The sequence below is a fragment of the Pristis pectinata genome, chromosome 10, assembly GCF_009764475.1.
Source record: "Pristis pectinata isolate sPriPec2 chromosome 10, sPriPec2.1.pri, whole genome shotgun sequence".
Lineage (NCBI taxonomy): Eukaryota > Metazoa > Chordata > Chondrichthyes > Rhinopristiformes > Pristidae > Pristis > Pristis pectinata.
The window spans coordinates 36,259,697-36,277,200 of record NC_067414.1 but is presented as its reverse complement, the minus strand read 5'-3'; the positions used below and the strand labels follow the sequence as shown (position 1 = coordinate 36,277,200).

General features: G+C 37.1%; 1 protein-coding gene across 2 annotated transcripts in view; it reads right to left on the bottom strand.

Annotated features, from left to right (window-relative positions):
• fbxl4 (F-box and leucine-rich repeat protein 4) overlaps positions 1-17,504 on the bottom strand; it is a 67,836-nt gene that overhangs the window by 8,963 nt on the left and 41,369 nt on the right. For both annotated transcript variants that reach the window (XM_052024637.1, XM_052024636.1), the window contains 4 exons: positions 16,232-16,476; positions 13,856-14,069; positions 5,851-5,922; positions 2,497-2,809 (listed from right to left, as the gene is read on the bottom strand). In XM_052024637.1, the coding sequence (XP_051880597.1) occupies positions 2,497-2,809; positions 5,851-5,922; positions 13,856-14,069; positions 16,232-16,476 (844 nt within the window). The remainder of the gene's footprint in view (positions 1-2,496; positions 2,810-5,850; positions 5,923-13,855; positions 14,070-16,231; positions 16,477-17,504) is intronic.

The following is a 17,504-nucleotide window of genomic DNA, read 5'->3' as shown; positions in this document are numbered from 1 at the left end:
TTGCGTTATGGCCGTTTCGGTAACAGAGATTCGCCCTTACAGAATTCACAAATCATTACCCAAAAATTTGAGATACAGAATAAAATTCACTCTCACAGAATTTATGTGAAAAAAATAAATAAACAAACAAGACTTTTTTTCCCAACTCCTATTTCTTGACGCTTGAGCGGATGATGTGGCTTTGTGTTACAGAAAGTCATGATGCCAGTCATTTTATAGGATCGCAACCAACCCATAACGCGAGGGTCACCTCCAAAGGAAACTACGAAGGAATCAGGCACAAGTTGCCTATAACAGATTGGGGAACATTATTTAAAAGGTTGACAGTGGATAGGGAACACCAAACAATTAAAATGTATACACATGAATTACAACAATTGATCATTCCTGTCTGGTGCAAAGATAAAATAGGAAAGATGGCTCAACCACAGCTTACAAAAGAAATCAGGGATGGCATAAGATCCAAGGAGGAAGATATAAAATTGCCAGTAAAAGCAGGATTGGGAGCAGGTTAAAATTCAGCACAGGAGGATAAAGGGATTGATTAAGAAGGGGAAAATAGAGAATGTGAGTAAGCTTGCAGAGAACATAAAAAAAAGACTGCAAAAGCTTCTATAGATATGTGATGAGAAAAAGATCAGTGAAAACAAATGCAGGTCTCTCACGTACAGAAAACAGAGTATTTATAACAGGGAACAAAGAAGTGGCAGATGAATTAAATACATACTTTGGTTTTGTCTTCACAAAAGAAGCTACAAATAACTTTCCAAAAATGTTGGGGAACACAGAACATAGAAAGTACCTCACAGGAATAGGCCCTTCATCTGCCCCAACCATGTTGCCAATCTAACTAATCACTTCTGTCTGCACATGATCTCTATCCCTCCACGCCCTGCCTGGACATGTGCCTGTCTAAATGTCTCTTAGACATTGCTGTCCTGTCTGCTTCTACCACCTCCCCGGCAGCATGTTCCAGGCACCTACAACTCTCTGTGTAAATCTCCTGTAAACTTTCTCCCTCTCACTTAAACCTATGCCCTCTAGTATTTGACATTTCCACCCTGGGAAGAAGACTGACTATCTACCCTATCTACGTCTCTTGTAATTTTATACATCTCTATCATGTTGCCCCTTAGCCTCCAGTGCTCCACATCCTTCCTATAGTGTGGTGACCAGAACTGCACACAATACTCCAAATGTGGCCGAAACAAAGTTTTATACAGCTGCAACATGACTTGCCAACTTCCACTGCTATTTCCAGGGAGCTATGGACTTCCACTCCAAGATCCCCCAATACATCAATGCTCCGAAGAATCCTGCCATTTACGATATACTTTCCCCTTCCATCTGACCTCCTAAAATGAATCAGCTCACACTTGGTCAGATTAAACTCCATCTGCACTTTCCCCGCCCAAATTTTCAACTGATCTATGACTTACAGACCAGGTTTGGAGGGCTGAATGGCATTTTCTGGTTCCCATTTTCCTATGATTCCAACTGAAGTGAAAGCAATTCATCCTCAACCCCAAGGAACTGCTGAAAACACCTCAAAGTTGCCCAGGCTCTAGATTTTATGGAACTTGAAATAATTCATTTTTTTGTTAACACGAGCTGCTTAGACTGTAGAACTAAATTGATGCGGTTTTCATCTTTGAATTAAATTAAAATGAAATCATCCTTGAAGAGACTGAGGTACATTTTGATAAACTGTTGCCTTAAACTTCTAACCTAGAATGAAGTCATGCTGGATTACTGACTTCACTGAACAAAGCCTCATAGTACAGACCAACAAATCAGCTTGATATTTGCTGGTATCCTTTCGGCAGAGACAGCCTTCTTGAACACTGGTGAAAGTTTTGCTGAGTACACTTCACATAGCAATAGTTCAATAAAAAAAGATGCCAGTAAAACCACCATTAGTACCCAACCACTGATACTGGCTCACAGCTGCTGCCTAGGGTGCTTGGAGGCAGGGGATTATCAGTTTTATTGATAATATTAATTTAATTAATAAAAGTACTTCCCTCAGTATATTAGAGATGGAGGAGGAAAGGATTATAAGCATGCACTGCAATGTTTTAAAATAACACTGTAGTCTCTAAGCACTATTCAAAATGTCACAAACTTCAAAGAAAACAAACCAGCTTAATTTTATTGTATAGAGATTAGGTCTGAGATCAGATATAATGAAATCTTGAGTTTTCAATGTAGAATACACAAAAAAGGAACTGGAAGTGAGAAACAGATTTTAAATACAACTTTAAAAAAAAAGTCTTAGCCTTTCCTGGAAGCTTTAACATAGCATAAAAGTTTACCTGATTTCTGATTGTTACTGAACTTAGTGATTGAAAGAACATTTTCTGAAAAACTCAACAGATGTAACTAAAAAATATGAATTGATGGGGAAAATATACATTTTGAGCCTCTTTTTCCCTCCCGAAATACGAAACGGCTCAACACATTCACAGATATCAGTTTGCTAACCTATTTTCTTACCCAATATATCCACATGAAACAGACGAGGGCAATTTGCTGCCAGTTCCTCAATATCTGCATCACACACCGACCTATTGGCTGTCAGGAAGATCTTGCGCAAATTGGGAAGTTTGCGAGCAAGTTTTATAAAGCATCCTGTGCTGCTTTGTAAAGTTGGGCACCATCCAAGATCCAGTTCTTCCAGGAGTTGACAACCTGCTACAATAGCAGCAATGCCATTTTCCGTAATATTTTTACACCTCCATAGATCCAGGGATCGCAGCTTTTTACATTTGGCTCCAATTACACCAGCCACAAGGTCATAGTCTTCAACCTATATGAGAAAGATTAATAATGAAAACTAATAAAACCTTCTTGATACTAATCATTGTTCTTACTCTTTAGGAACACTCACTTGAAAAATTATGGTATTTTAATAAAAAAAAAGAATTGTTTTGAAAACAATAAGCAAATAACATACTCTACATTTCCTAAGTAATTAAGTGTTGTTTATCTTACTGAGAATATTTGTTCTCAGTAAGAAATTACAGTCTCAATATTTGTGCTATTTAAGGCCCTGTCCTTATTCCAGCAATCTGTAGTTCTGATAACAACAACAGAAATCAGTCAGAGAGGTAAAAGAAAGGTGATCTCGACAATTAGAACAGAACTAAGTTTTTATTCTTTGCAGGGAAGGAGAAGATTTGCTTTCATTTGTGAGTTTGCTCAACTGAAAGCAAGCAAATCACAACTCTCCAAGAAAGATATCAAGTTACTTCATTTGCAGTACATTTAACTCAAAGTGTACTTTAATTTTGGCTTCACAATGCAACTTTATGCTGGCTTTCAGATATTGATAAGAGGAACAACCAGAGAGACTCCAAGACCAGATTATGCATTCAATTGTTTAAGCAAGGGTCTATAAAAATCACTGATACTTCTCATTATCCAGTCATCAAACACCATGATAGCTTTATTTGCAGCTATCAAAAACCTTATTTTAGTCATGCTCAGTGAGACACACTAATTCAGGTCTGCTGCATACTTAGCAAGTTGAGTGCTTTCTTAAGATTAGGGTTCTCTATGTTAATTTCCCTGCAGTTCCAATGTCGCTGCCCCTTTTAAAATGAATGGAACTGTTCCTAGCAGAATCATTATTAAAGTCAATTGAGCAGTTGTGCCAGGAAGGAGAACTGAAATGTCACTACATGCATAGAAAAAAGCAACATCTTAACAGCAGTATACACTTTTCAGCCATATCTTTTCCAAAAGAGAAGCACATAGACAATTTTCTGCAGGAATTATTCCCCTCCTCTTTAAAAAGACTGAACTTTCCGTAACATACTTTCCCAATAAAGTAAAATAGACCATTGCTAGATGTGTTGTTAGGTAATTCAGATATAATCCAAATAGCAAGTGAATGAAATACAGATTTTTAAAAAAGATATTGGTCCTCCATAAATTAAATGGAAATGCTTTCCTTGCACTCAAGTTTTTCTGCCCAAAACTACATAAAGAGCATAATTAAAAAGCTTTGAGATGACATTTTGAAAAAAATGATCTTTTTTTGCTCTTCTCAAATATCTGTGCATAACTTGATAAATTAGCCGCATCATAAAAATGACACAGTCTAAATATTCTTAAAAAAGATCAATATTATTCATAGGTTCTGCAGTTTTCACAATTATGGGGCCAATAGTTTATTACCAATGTAAAAATGCCTGACGCAATTATCTGAAATTCTTCTCTATCTGCTATTTTATAGATGTAATAATCCATTTATTTTAAACAGGTTAACATTGCCACTGAACAGCTGAAAGAAGAACTAAAGTCAAATCAAGATCTCCCTACAGAACAATTTCAAGGTTAATGTCCTTTATTTTTATTAAAAGTGATTTAATTGATTTATTCATTGACAGTGGGAGAAATATGCAATTCCTTTTTACAGTACTGTGATAAAAACATATTCTTTGTAAAATAAAAATCTCCAAACATACTATCCTATTAAGATAAGCAGATTGTAAAACAAAGATCAAATATTTTAGCCTGAGAAATTTCTGTTATTTTCAAACTCCCTTAAAATATATTTTATCCTAATGAAAAGTAATATAATTAAGTGTAAACTCATCAACCAAATAGCATACATTTCTGATTACATTCTTGGAGTATTTTAATCTCAAGGGCAACAATATTCACATAATATTACTTTCAAGTACAAAGTGTTTTGAGTATTCTCTGTTCATGAATAGTTTATCCGTGACTATGCCCCATTCTGAGTCCTTCATATTCCTAAAGTGCACACAGCAATGGTAAATTTAAACTGTAAAATGCAAATGAACTTTATTATACATCGTACGCCTATTAAAACAAACCTCTCCTTGCTTTAGCAGAATTCCTTCATAGCCATTAAAAAGGGACAAATTTTGAAGAGACAAGCATTTCTTAATTTTTGCTCATTTGCAACACCATGATGTAGCTATAATTGTAAGTACAATTGTTCTGACTTTAGGTTGTGCAGCTAAAGCTCACGAAACTTATTACTGTGTTCAGAAGCTAATTTTGAAATAGTTGTGACCACCAAGCAGCCAATGAGATATTGTCCACCTTAAAAAACACCTCAAAAGGATTTCGCTGATACAACAACTCAATAAGTTGATGCATAAATACTAAAGTTTTGTTTAAGGGAGCCTATTAGATAGCACAGAAACTATAAATTTTATTATAGCTATTTTTAATGTCAAACATATAAAAACCAAACAATTTACAATCTAGTGATGAGGTAATCTTGTCATTTCTTTTTCATGTAGCATTTGAGCACACCTTTTACATTCAAATGATCAATAAACACATGAAGAAATTGTATATGCAAATTGAGAAAAATCTAATTTCTAAAGGCTATGAATATTTTCCAAGCTCCTGTTTGGTTTTACTGTAAACTTACAATAGGAGCAGCTGTAAATGTGTTAAAATAAAATCTCCCTTATCTATTGCTCATCAGATTCCTTTGTAACCAGAGGTTTTAGAATTATGTATTCTGACAAAATGTGGTAGGTTATAAATGGGAACAAGTAACTAAAGGCTAAAGGTTCAGTTAACAGACTTAGTGATTACCTTCTCTTTCACAATTCTGAACCAATAATTGTAGACCTACCTTTTAAGTAATAACATATTTCATGAAAGTAAACTAATGTTCAGCTTTATTCATTGAATATTTTACATGATGTTACATTTTATTTTTCTGTGAATTTTAAATGTGCTTCCTTTTAAAAAAAATGAGATGATGTTTTAAAGATATTGAGATGTCAATACTTCTGAAATACGACCACAATTGACCTTTAAAGAAAGCCATTAGCACATGCAACTCCAAGTTCTTACCATGACACAGCTGCCCAGGCTGAGGTGCTGAAGTTCCAAGCAGAAGTTCAGAATGCTGAGCAGTGCTGTTTGCTGCCATCATGGGACACATCAGAGGCAATGTGAAAAGAGAAACAAAGGGAAAAGAGGTCAATTAGGCATTAAAGCCTGTCACTGCTTTTCCTGAAATACCGTTCTAAACTTAGGTTACATCTACCACAAATGCAGTTTAATGAGTCCCAAGGTATTCAGACCATCGATTAGCTCATGGCCAAACAAATCATTACTGGCTCAAAATGCAGTTCCCTCTAGATGGGATTCTGCACAGACCACAGTTACCAGGGGCTCTGTGCCTCTGAACACCACTCCCTAAGGGAGAAATCTTGAAAATGCTGAGACCTTCCACTAACATACAAGGCTGCTGTGGCACCAGACTAGATCAGAGATGTCCCAGAAATAAAGTGGCAACTATGACATTTGCAGATCAGACAACTCTAAAGAAACTGTCAACTGCAAACCACACAGAGTAGCAGGACTGAACAGGGCTGACCACCACCAACCAAATGATTCTAGTCACAGTTAAATGGAGCATTCTCGTGCATAAAATACAGAATAACATATACAAGGAATTACAAGACTACAATTCAACCAAATGGTCACAATGAGGACTACAGAATTCGTGGTTAATCACAAAATTTCACCCTCTGCTCAGCACTGAGCTTATTTAAAATAGGATAAAAATAAATCAAAATTGACTCCAATGGAAGCAAATGTCTGGAGGCAAGGACACCAGAAGCCAATTCTCTTGCACATATTTAGCACTAACAAAGAAGAATTTCTCCCTTGAAGACTTTTAACCTTCAAAGCATTTAAATTCACTTGGCAATATTATTTGCTTTACAAATACTTCAGTACCGAAACAGGCCATTCCGTTCAGTGTTTATGCTTCACATGAGCCTTCTGTTGCCTGCTTTTAACCTTCATCAACATATCCTTCTGTTTCTTTTTCCTTTGTGCTTACTTAGCTTCCCTTTGAATGCATTTACTCTACTTCCTTGAACCACTCCTTACTTCCATACTTCCAGAGCTACGGAGATTCTGAGTTGCAGTAGAACAGAAAACTGCAGAATCAGTGAGGCACCAGATTTCATTTATGGCTACATGAAAAAAACTGTATCATTTATATGCTCACAGCTGAAGAAATGCTGGCCATTAAATTAAACAAATAAACTGCTTTAATATTCAGCAAAGTGATCTCACACCTCACCATTTTACTGCATGCAATCGACTCCTTAGTCATCTTACTCTTTTTGCATAGACGTGGATTCAAAGCTGCTTTTTAGTACAACTCCACCGGAAAGATTTTGACTGAAATTTATATCCAATGGATGATGTTAAACATCCAGCGTACATAGCTGTATATTTCACTGCATTCATTTAAAATTTCATTCACTATTCACACTCTCTTGGGTTAACACTGAACTCATTTATCTTCTTGCATCTACTTAATACTAGGCAGGGAGGGAGAAAAGAGGATCGTTTTGATAATTTTCTTTTTTCTGGCAGCAGAATAAACCAAAATCATTAGGATTTAATTTGGTTGTTCATCTCTTTCATTTGGTGTCAGAGGCTGAGTTGGATAAGCACATCACTGAATAGATAAACAACAACATTCCAAATACTAAATACAATTCAGTTTCCTCTCCAGGCCATATTCAGTTAATCTGATGTAAAAATCCTGCCACTTTATAAGGTATTCTCATATGAAAAATCAAGCTACCGGAATTTGGGAAGATATGCCACAGTGTAAAATTACTGGGCAAAATAAAACAAATGAGTACATAAATCAAATCTAGCTGCCATGAAAAAAAGGGACAAATGTTTTATGTTGGAGTAAGCAATTCCAAGAGATAATGCAGGATGAGAAGCTGCACTCTCAAGTTTAGAATCTTATCTCACCAGGCTGTTTTTGAAATAATAAAGTGTATATCACTATGACAAAGCTGAAAAAAGTAACTGTTTTATTTCACATATAATGTCACACCACATCAACATTTTGTATCGAATTCACAATTCTTCACTTCTCCCACAACAAAATCCGACACATAACCCTTGAGAGTTTTGTTTAAAGAAATCAGCAGCAGCTAGGGTGTGCATGGATATGATCACCACTCAATGGACCTCAAAACTAAAAATGGTAATAAAATGCTTAATTCACTAATTTTCAAATATTTGAAAATATATTTCATGCATTGGCACTTCTCAATTAAGATTCTCAACTAAATTCATGCTGTTCATTCACTTAGCTAAAAGGCAATATGTAGAAAAGTTATTCATCACTTTCGTTCGCTGAACATGTGTGCTATAGGTGCCATAAGCCGATGACAGTACTGAAAGTCACTCCCACCCTTTTAAATATAATGATCACCTGATTACAATGCAATGTTTTAAAGAGAAGCATAAGTTTGTATAATTTATATTCTGTGCGTTATTTGTACCTATGTGCCAGTGATGTTGCTACAAGCAAGCTTTTCATTGTACCTGTACCTCACCATACAATGCACATAACAATAAACTCAACTTGACTTGAACTCTTTCAGTCGTGACATCTACATCATCTACTTCTGACAACCAAATAAGGCCCTGAAATCTATGTAACATGGAACTTAAAACCTTTCAAATAGTTTATTCCCAATGCAGAAAATCTCATAATAAAATTCAGAATAGAGTTAAAAAAAGTCTCTCAGTATGCATTTGCAGATCAATTAAAATGCTTTGAACTTTAGTTAGTTCTGCATTATAAGCACAGATGTCTCCTTTTCTCCTGTCTTTCTAATTTTATACCCTTCTCATTCTTTATACCATGGACTTGCTACTTCCTATCTCTGCAATTTTCTCCAGCCCTTAAATCTTTGACATCTCTATATTTCTCAAATTCTGACCACTTCAACTGGCAGCCAGACCTTCAACTAGCAAGGCCAAAAACTTTAGAATTCCCTCCCTAAATCATGCTGTTTCACTGCCATAAGCCCCACCATTTTGGTCACCTGACCTAACACAGCCTGTGAGTATCAAAATGATTATGCACCATATGAAAGTTGCTAAATAAATGTGAGTTGTTAGCTTCACTTCAAGATGAAGACTGTTTCACAAATGACTTGTCTAATTCCTCAGTCAGGTGCCAATTCTTCACGTAGAGCTCGGCTCTGATTGTGGGGCCCATCAAAGCTGAGCATTCGGGCTCCAAATCCAGTTAAGAGGGTTATTAGACCAATGTATGCCCAGGCTTTCTTTGCTTCCCAGCCCATTTAAAAGCAGCAAACATTACACAGTCAAGGATCAAACTTAGAACCATCCTTGTTTGCACGGCTCAACTCCACATTCAATATAAAATGTGCTATGTGAACTTCTCAAACCACTTCTAATTAAAGTTTATGGTTAGAAATGATCTCTTGTAGTTTCCATCAATAAACCAGACATAAAATATTGTAGTTTATTTTGGGATTTTGTATCGGCTTCACATTCATTAACAGGCAGAGATATAGCAAGCAATTAGGAAGGCAAATGGTATGCTGGCCTTTACTGCAAGATTTAAATAGAAAAGTAAATACACCTTCCCTCAATTATACAGCAAACTTATTCTCTTATAAATCTGTCAAATCCCCTTTGATTGATTTTTGCCACTTACTTACACAAAAGGGGTAATTATTATTGTTGTCAATTACTGGCAAAAAGGGACAAGGGGAGCAGGCAAAGGAGAATACCACCATCTGCAAGTTCCCCTCCAAGTCACACACAATCTTGACTTGGAAAATCATTGACACGGGTCTAAATCCTGGAACTCTCTACCCAATGCTACCTTGACTGGAAGAACTATGGCTGTTCAAGAAGGCGGCTCACCACCACCTACTTAAAGGCAGTTCAGGATACACAGCAAATGTTGGCCTTGTCAACAATATCCTGACCCCGTAAATAGACAAATAAAAATAACTTACCACAGTGATTACAAAAAGTATGAATGTCGGCAGTCAATTCGTACATGACAAGCTCCCACAAATAGCAAGACATTAACGATTATCTTAATTGATGGATTAATTGGGGATCACTATTGGCAGGAAGCCTGCTCTTCTTCAAATGTGCACCAGAGAGAACAGATGGAGCTCTGTTTACTATCTCATCCAAAATATAGCACCTCTGAAACTGTAGCACTCACTCAATACTGTATTGGACTGTCAGCCTAGAGTTTTGGGCTCAAGTCTCTGGACTGCAAGCCACACATATCAGTCTTGGAAACAAGATGCCGTCCACTGGGCCACAGTTGACAATTTGCAATAATAGCTGATGTAATTTAAGTAGGATAATGACCAGGAATGATACTGGCAATGATATTTCAAGTACAGTCTATTCCCAATTATTGTTTTCTTTGTGCCAAAAATTTGATGATTAAATAGCACAGCAAAGAGGGAATTTAATACAAAATATATTGTACTATTAGATCTCTAAAATTAAGTAGACCAACTGTAAAATGAGTTGAGCGTATTTATCTTTACTAGTAGGATGTCTTGTAGTATTGAGCCAAGTAAACTGCAAAGTTTACTATTTCACTATTTTTATGTATAACTGCCCAAACACATAGCCAGTTGTGAAGAACTACCATGTAATGAACACAATGAGACTATCTGTTACATGCTTTTGGTAATTAATTATAGGCTATTTCTTAAATAAATAGAATTATGCATTTGTGATTCCTTGGTGAGACACTACCATGCATGCTGATAGCTGCTGTTCAAAAATTATATTCACAGAAGCCCTTAAAACATATGTTCTAGGGAAAAATCAACAAACAACACAAGTTCACTTTTAATAAAAATGTAATTGCCAAAAAGTTGCTTTTAGTCTTTAATTCCATCTTAGTTATGCATTTCTAAATTCCATTATTCCTTTTCTACCTTGTAATGACTCCCAAATAGTCATTAATTTCTTTATAATAAGCACCGAATGCCAATTTTTCAGTAAGCTATTGTAGAACACCATGTAATCAGTTTCCTTTGACAATCTCACAATTGTCATAATACATTTGAACTCCCTTTTGATGGCACTTTGCTTAACTGTCACAAACAAAATTAGTACAATTTGAATTGCTGATGAACAATGAAGATGTCAAAACAAAACTATTCAGTTCACAATCACTTATGCAATAATAGAGCACAGCATACTCAATTTGTTCAGAGTACATAAAATACAAAATTAAAGCTGTGGATACATTTAAAACTGATAGCATTCATCTGGAGTCATAAACGATAACTTTTGCTCGTGGCTTCTCATGTCAGTGAAAAATCTCAGTCAAATTCATCATTTAACTCCAGCATTTTTTCTACTGTACACATAAGATTACTGCATCCAACATTCACTGATTGTGAAAGAGACCAGAGAAAGGAAGTTATTTAATTTGATTGCATCTGTAACTTCCATCAAACCAACGATCTCTATTCTTCTATGTACATGCCCGCCCCTTTGCTTTGCCCTAGCAAATGCAGGCATGCTTTCAGCTATCCATACCTAACACTCTGGAAATACACTGCTAAATCAACACCCTCCCCATCCACCTTTTCCAAACCCTTCCTTTAATCTCACTTCTTTGATTAATTGCTAATCACTCAAATTTTTTCTTGTTTGGCTAAATCTATGTTTCCTTGTGCCTCTGTGAAGCACTATGGTAGAATTTTGTAAATTAAAGATCTACCTAAACTAATGATAGCTATTGTATCTTTTATTCTTTGAATAGAGATATTTTGCATACATTTTCTGATGTTTTTCCAGTTGGAAAACTAATGCGTGGCACACAAAACAAGTCAGCTGTTAAATCAGTTGGAACACAATCCTCACTCCACTAAGTAGTAACACAGGACCTAGATCCTATGAAGTCAGCCAGGACTCACTGCCCCATTGCCAACACCCTCACCTCCTGTACTCTGGACTCTGTGAGAAGTACTTCAAACCTCTTCAGTGAGCAGGAATTCTCCTTCTATTGAAAGGCAATTAAAACAATCTGCATTTCCATCTGATAGGCAACTTTTCACTATTTCCACAAGAACAAATTTCAGTAATAACATCTCCTCCTAGACAACAGCAAAACATACATCAGGCTGCTGTTTATCGATTACAGCTCAGGTCTCAATACTATCAACCCCCCAGTATTAATCACCAGGCTTCAAAACCTGGGCCTCTGAACCTCCCTCTGCAACTGGATCCTTGACTTCCTTATTGGGAGACCACAGTCAGCGTGGATCGGTAGCAAAATCTCCTCCTCGCTGACAATCAACACAGGCGCACCTCAAGGGTGCGTGCTTAGCCCACTGCTCTAATCTCTCTACATTCATGACTGTGTGGCTAAGCACAGCTCAGACACCATCTATAAATTTGCAGATGACACCACTATTGTTGGTAAAATCTCAGATAGTGACGAGGAGGCGTACAGGAGTGAGACAGTTCAGCTGATTGAGTGGTGTCGCAACAACAACTTTGCACTCAACATCAGCAAGAACAAAGAACTGATTGTGGACTACAGGAAGAGGAAGTCAGGAGAATTCACGACAGTCCTCACTGGGGGGCCAGTGATGGAAAGGGTGAACAGCTTCAAGTTCTTGGGCATCAATACCTCGGAGGATCTATCCTGGGTCCAACACATTGATGCAATCACAAAGAAGGCATGCCAGCAGCTCTCCTTCATTAGGAGTTTGAGGAGATTTGGTACGTCACCAAAGACTCTTGCAAGTTTCTATAGATGTACAGTGGAGAGCATTCTGACTGGTTACATCACAGCCTGGTATGGAGGCTCCAATGTACAGGATTGCAAGATGCTACAGAGGGTTGTAGACTCAGCCAGCTCCATCATGGGCACAACTCTCCGAATCATCGACGACATCTTCAAGAAGCGGTGCCTCAAGGCGGCGGCACCCATCACTAAGGATCCTCACCATCCAGGATATGCCCTCTTCCCGTTACTACCATCGAGGAGGAGGTACAGAAGCCTGAAGACCCACACTCAACAATTTAGAAACAGCTTCTTCCCCTCCACCATCAGATTTCTGAACGGTCCATAAACCCATAAACACCACCTTGTTATTCCTATATTTTTGCATTATTTATTTCTATTGTAATTTATAGTTATTTTTATGTCTTTGCACTGTATTGCTGTTGCGAAACAATAAAATTTCACGTCAAATAAATCAGTGATAATAAACCTGATGCTGATTCATTTTCCCACCTCAATGAACAGCAACCTTAGATCCCTCGTCCCCAATTCTCAGAAACAATATAGCCACCTTGAATCCCCCAGAAAACCAACTCTGACTTTTACTTCTCCCTATATCCCAACAGAGAGGAAACTTTTCCTGAGGTAATACCTCACCTCAACCAAGCCAAACATGGCATTTGTAATGCCAGTTATGAAGTGCTGAGAGGATCTACTGGAATTTCAGTATACTCTATTGACTCTACGGGTTGTTCTTCTGTAAAATGTTTTTATTTTGAACTCCAACACTCTTCAAGCGTTTGTAATCTATTTGAGTGTACAAAGCTTCCTCTTTTTTTACTGAGAAAACAGATTCACAGTCACACACAACAACTTAATTCACCACACTGCAGACCACTACTGCAGGTCAGAACCATGGCAGACAATGAACACAACCTCAATCATTTTTCCTGACCTTTGTGATAAGAACAGCATAACTAAAGAGCATGCAAAGTGGTTAGTTATACTTGACTACAATCAATGACACATCCCAAGAATTGGCATGATCATTCCAGATTCCAGAGTACTTGCAACAATCAGGGAATGTATGGTTACTTATAGCCTTAAATAAAACAGAAAAGGAAATTAAAAAACAATAGAACCACTCAAATAAGAAATAGATTGTGTTTCATTTGGTGCACATTCCTCAAACATGCTTGCATTTCATTTAAAGAATACACAAGTAGCGTTAAGCAATTCTCTGTCAGTGCCAATCACTGCAGGAGTTCTTACCTCAATTTTTGTGCGGTAAACGACCAGACGTCGGAGACCTGAGATCTTAGCAATATGGCAGAAAGCCTGAGTGTTTAGTTTATCACAGGATGAAAGGTTCAGCTCTTGGAGGTTTGGGCACATCTGAGCAATAACCTCGAGGCAAGTTTCATTCAGGAAGTGGCAACAGGCCAACTCTAGACGCACCAGCTCAAATCCACACACTTGCATGAATCTGCACAGGAAGCACAGCAATCATAGGGTTAATTCCTGTCAAAGTAGTAGGCGTCAAGCTGTGAGCGTATGCACCAGGCATCACATAAAGAGGCAACGTCAGGACTAAGCTATAGAAAAACAGCAGATGTTACAGTGGAAGTGAAAAGGTGCAAAGCTCTGAATTAATATATGGAACAGATCTGAAAATGGGTCACTGCTTGTGGAATTATTCATCCAATAGGTAAACTGGTACCTTACTTAAAGCACTCAAATGATTTGTAAAAATTATCTAAACATGTCAATTAGAAAATGTAATTCAGATATAAAATAAAGCCAAGGTGCATAAACTATTAACATATTTTGACAAACTGGTCCTAGCAGCAATGTCATCCTATTGTTCACTTTCAGGAGATAATGGACCTATTGCAGGATTTTCATATTTCCTGCTTTTATTTCAAGACAATATGAAAAAAAAGAAGCATGTCATCACTTCAATGAAACAAAAATAAATGAATGAAAATGAAAAAACATTGGTGCATTTCATTTTGCCATCATTTAGTCACAGCACAGTCTGAAATAATTAAAATCATCTGTGGGCAATATGGCAAGATGATAAAAAGTTATTAAATTAAAAATGCCTCCCAAAGATGTAGTATCCAATAAAAACACTTGCATAATAACAAAATATTGTGTAAAGACCTATTACGTATTTGGTTGGTTTTGTTAAATTTTGAAATAAGAGAGAGGGTTTGGATCTCTTCAAGAAAATCGATAAAATGTATATTAATAAATTGTTATTGCAGAAAAAAGCTGTTATTTCATAAGAAGTTTGTTTCTCCTCAATTCTGCCTATATTACAACATGCTCATCCTTGTTAGAATAATTCTTGCCTCTCTCTTATGCTAGAGGGTTTTAAAACATTTTATATATCACTTCCTTATTTTGTAAATAAGTTTTGTGAACTGTTTGAAAGAAAAAATGAAGAGGTGATAACTTAAAATAATTAAAGCAATTTTGATTGGTTAGCATGGTAATAAAGCATCAATCTACATGGTACACTAAAGAAATAAAAGGAACACTAATATTTCTTCCTATGGTTGCAAATTAGAAGTCATACAGATTGCTCATTTCTACTTTTCTAACAGCCAGCATGACAGCGACTTTAGTCCATATCTCTGAGCAGTCTTTCCATTCAACCACTTTGTCAAGAAGGAATACAGCTTATTTATAGGACTTAAAAGGGACAGAGCAGTTCACATGCTAAGGTAAAAACAGAGAATTCAAACATCAATCAAAATTTAATTAATTTAAATAAATTTAACTCTCATAGGCAGATCATTCATTATCTGTTTCAATGGCTATTGCACTGTCAACACTTAATGCACTGTCAGGAAAATAGTTGCTTTATTGCAAAAGAGTTCCTAAAACAACAAAGGCAATTCAGCTTTTAATAGAAATGACATTCTACACAAGTTTGATGACCTCCATGGACTGTCTCAACTCCCGAGGACAATGATCCTCATATTGGAAGGAACACAAGGCTGAGGACTATTGCTGCCTGGAGGAAATTCCATGTGGTTCATACTTGGTAGTACAGAGCAAAGTGCATTGGGAACCAGCTTACAAACTGCAGCAGTCTTATCAAGATCAATTAAAATCAGGAGTGCTTCCTCCAATGCAGCTGAACAGTGTCCATTTGGAATATGCTTTTGGGAGGCCAGATTTTAAGAAAGCACTTTCTTTTCCTGGGTGGCCTTCTCATTCCAGTAGGGCCATACCTCCTACCTCTACTTATTTCACCACCAGCAGTCAAGGAGCCTTGTCCTCTCATTTGATTTTCTATTGAAGAAACGTGTGCCAAAAACAGCCAACAGATCTTCAAAAGGGTGATTAGGGAGGGGCAATTAAAAGCTGGCTCAGCCAGCAAAGTCGATATCTCTTGAATGAATTAAAAAAAAAGCTCATGGTCCTTGCTTGTGTCATTAATAGGCAGCAAGAACAGTAATCAAGGTTAAATATGCCCCCTGGCATGATTAGGTGAAGATAACTCAGTGACCAATGACTGCTGCATCAGGGCCATATTATTAATTTTGTGGTGGCTGATCACTAGTAACTCGCTGAAATGTTATACTTGGTACCTTCCATTAGTAGATTTCATTCAGATATTATATTAACACTGACCTGCTGAATCCTTGCATGGTGATTGATCCTCTATTCCCTGTCCAAGACATATTTAACCACTGCACAAGAGCACAGCGTGACTGTAGGTGTTCCAGAGAGGCGTCATTCAGTCCTGCCCAATAAGGTTGTAAACTGAGCTGGACATACTGAAGAGGATCATAACAATGCTGGTGTAGCAACTTGCAGGTCTGTGCCAACTGACAAAGATCTGGCACTGTCAGGTGACTGAGAATCAGCTGGATTAACTGTGAGAGAAACAAACAGCATAAGAAACCCAGGAAGAATTCTGCTGCATTCTACTTGCTAGTGTATCTACACGTGAAGAAAACAGACAGACTCCTTACACCAAATATGACATTCCTTCAAAATTAGTGTTTTTGTGGGAATTTGAATATTTGTACTGCTCACTATCCTTATGTGATGGGTTTTATTCTTTGTTTTGCTTCAATGCAAAATCATCCAATTGACTACTATTGTTGTGAACCTTAGGTAGCATCTACAAGCTGTTCAACAGCAGAACCATCATGGTCTAATCCAATCCTGCCCTCACTTATCATCCACACTTCCAGGAGGGATTAACATAGCAATGAGGAATATATAGGTGCTTGCTGATTTTTCACTCCTCAATGTAATCAGAGCGAGGATAATTACATTGTCTCTCCCATCTTCTTCCAGATTGAGATTGGTGAACTCAGAACAGAGCAGGGATAAGCAACACATCTCCTTCGTTTGTCCAGTTTAACTTTGTTTAACATAGAATAAATGTACTAAGTAATCAAGTTAAATGGAGGAGAAATATTCTAAGGTATTATTAATGATTGAGGAAACTTTTTGTGCCATTTACAGAATATGGCTCCAGGCAGGTGTGTAAGTAAACTATAGGCAGGAATAGATGGATATGAAATACAATCTAAGAATGTCCCAGATACTTGAACTTTGGTGGGGTTGGAGGGCAAGTAGCAAGAAATGGTATATTGAGGCCAGGATAAGAAAAATGGGCTCTCACTCCACTTTGGAACATTTTGCTGCGATAATTTTACTGTTCTTCAGAAGATTGAAAGTGAAAAACCATTTTGAATGTAAATCTACTCCTGACAGGAACTGGCCTGACAAGACCATACGTAACGTGTGTTGTGGTTGTATGTGCTCTGGTGCTGGAAATGTGGAACAGCTGCTTAGCTACTGAAGACGTGCACACCCTGCCTGTATAAGCCTGCTATCACACATGCACTGTGGCACCGAACAAGCATCTGCTCCTTAATTTGATTCATCC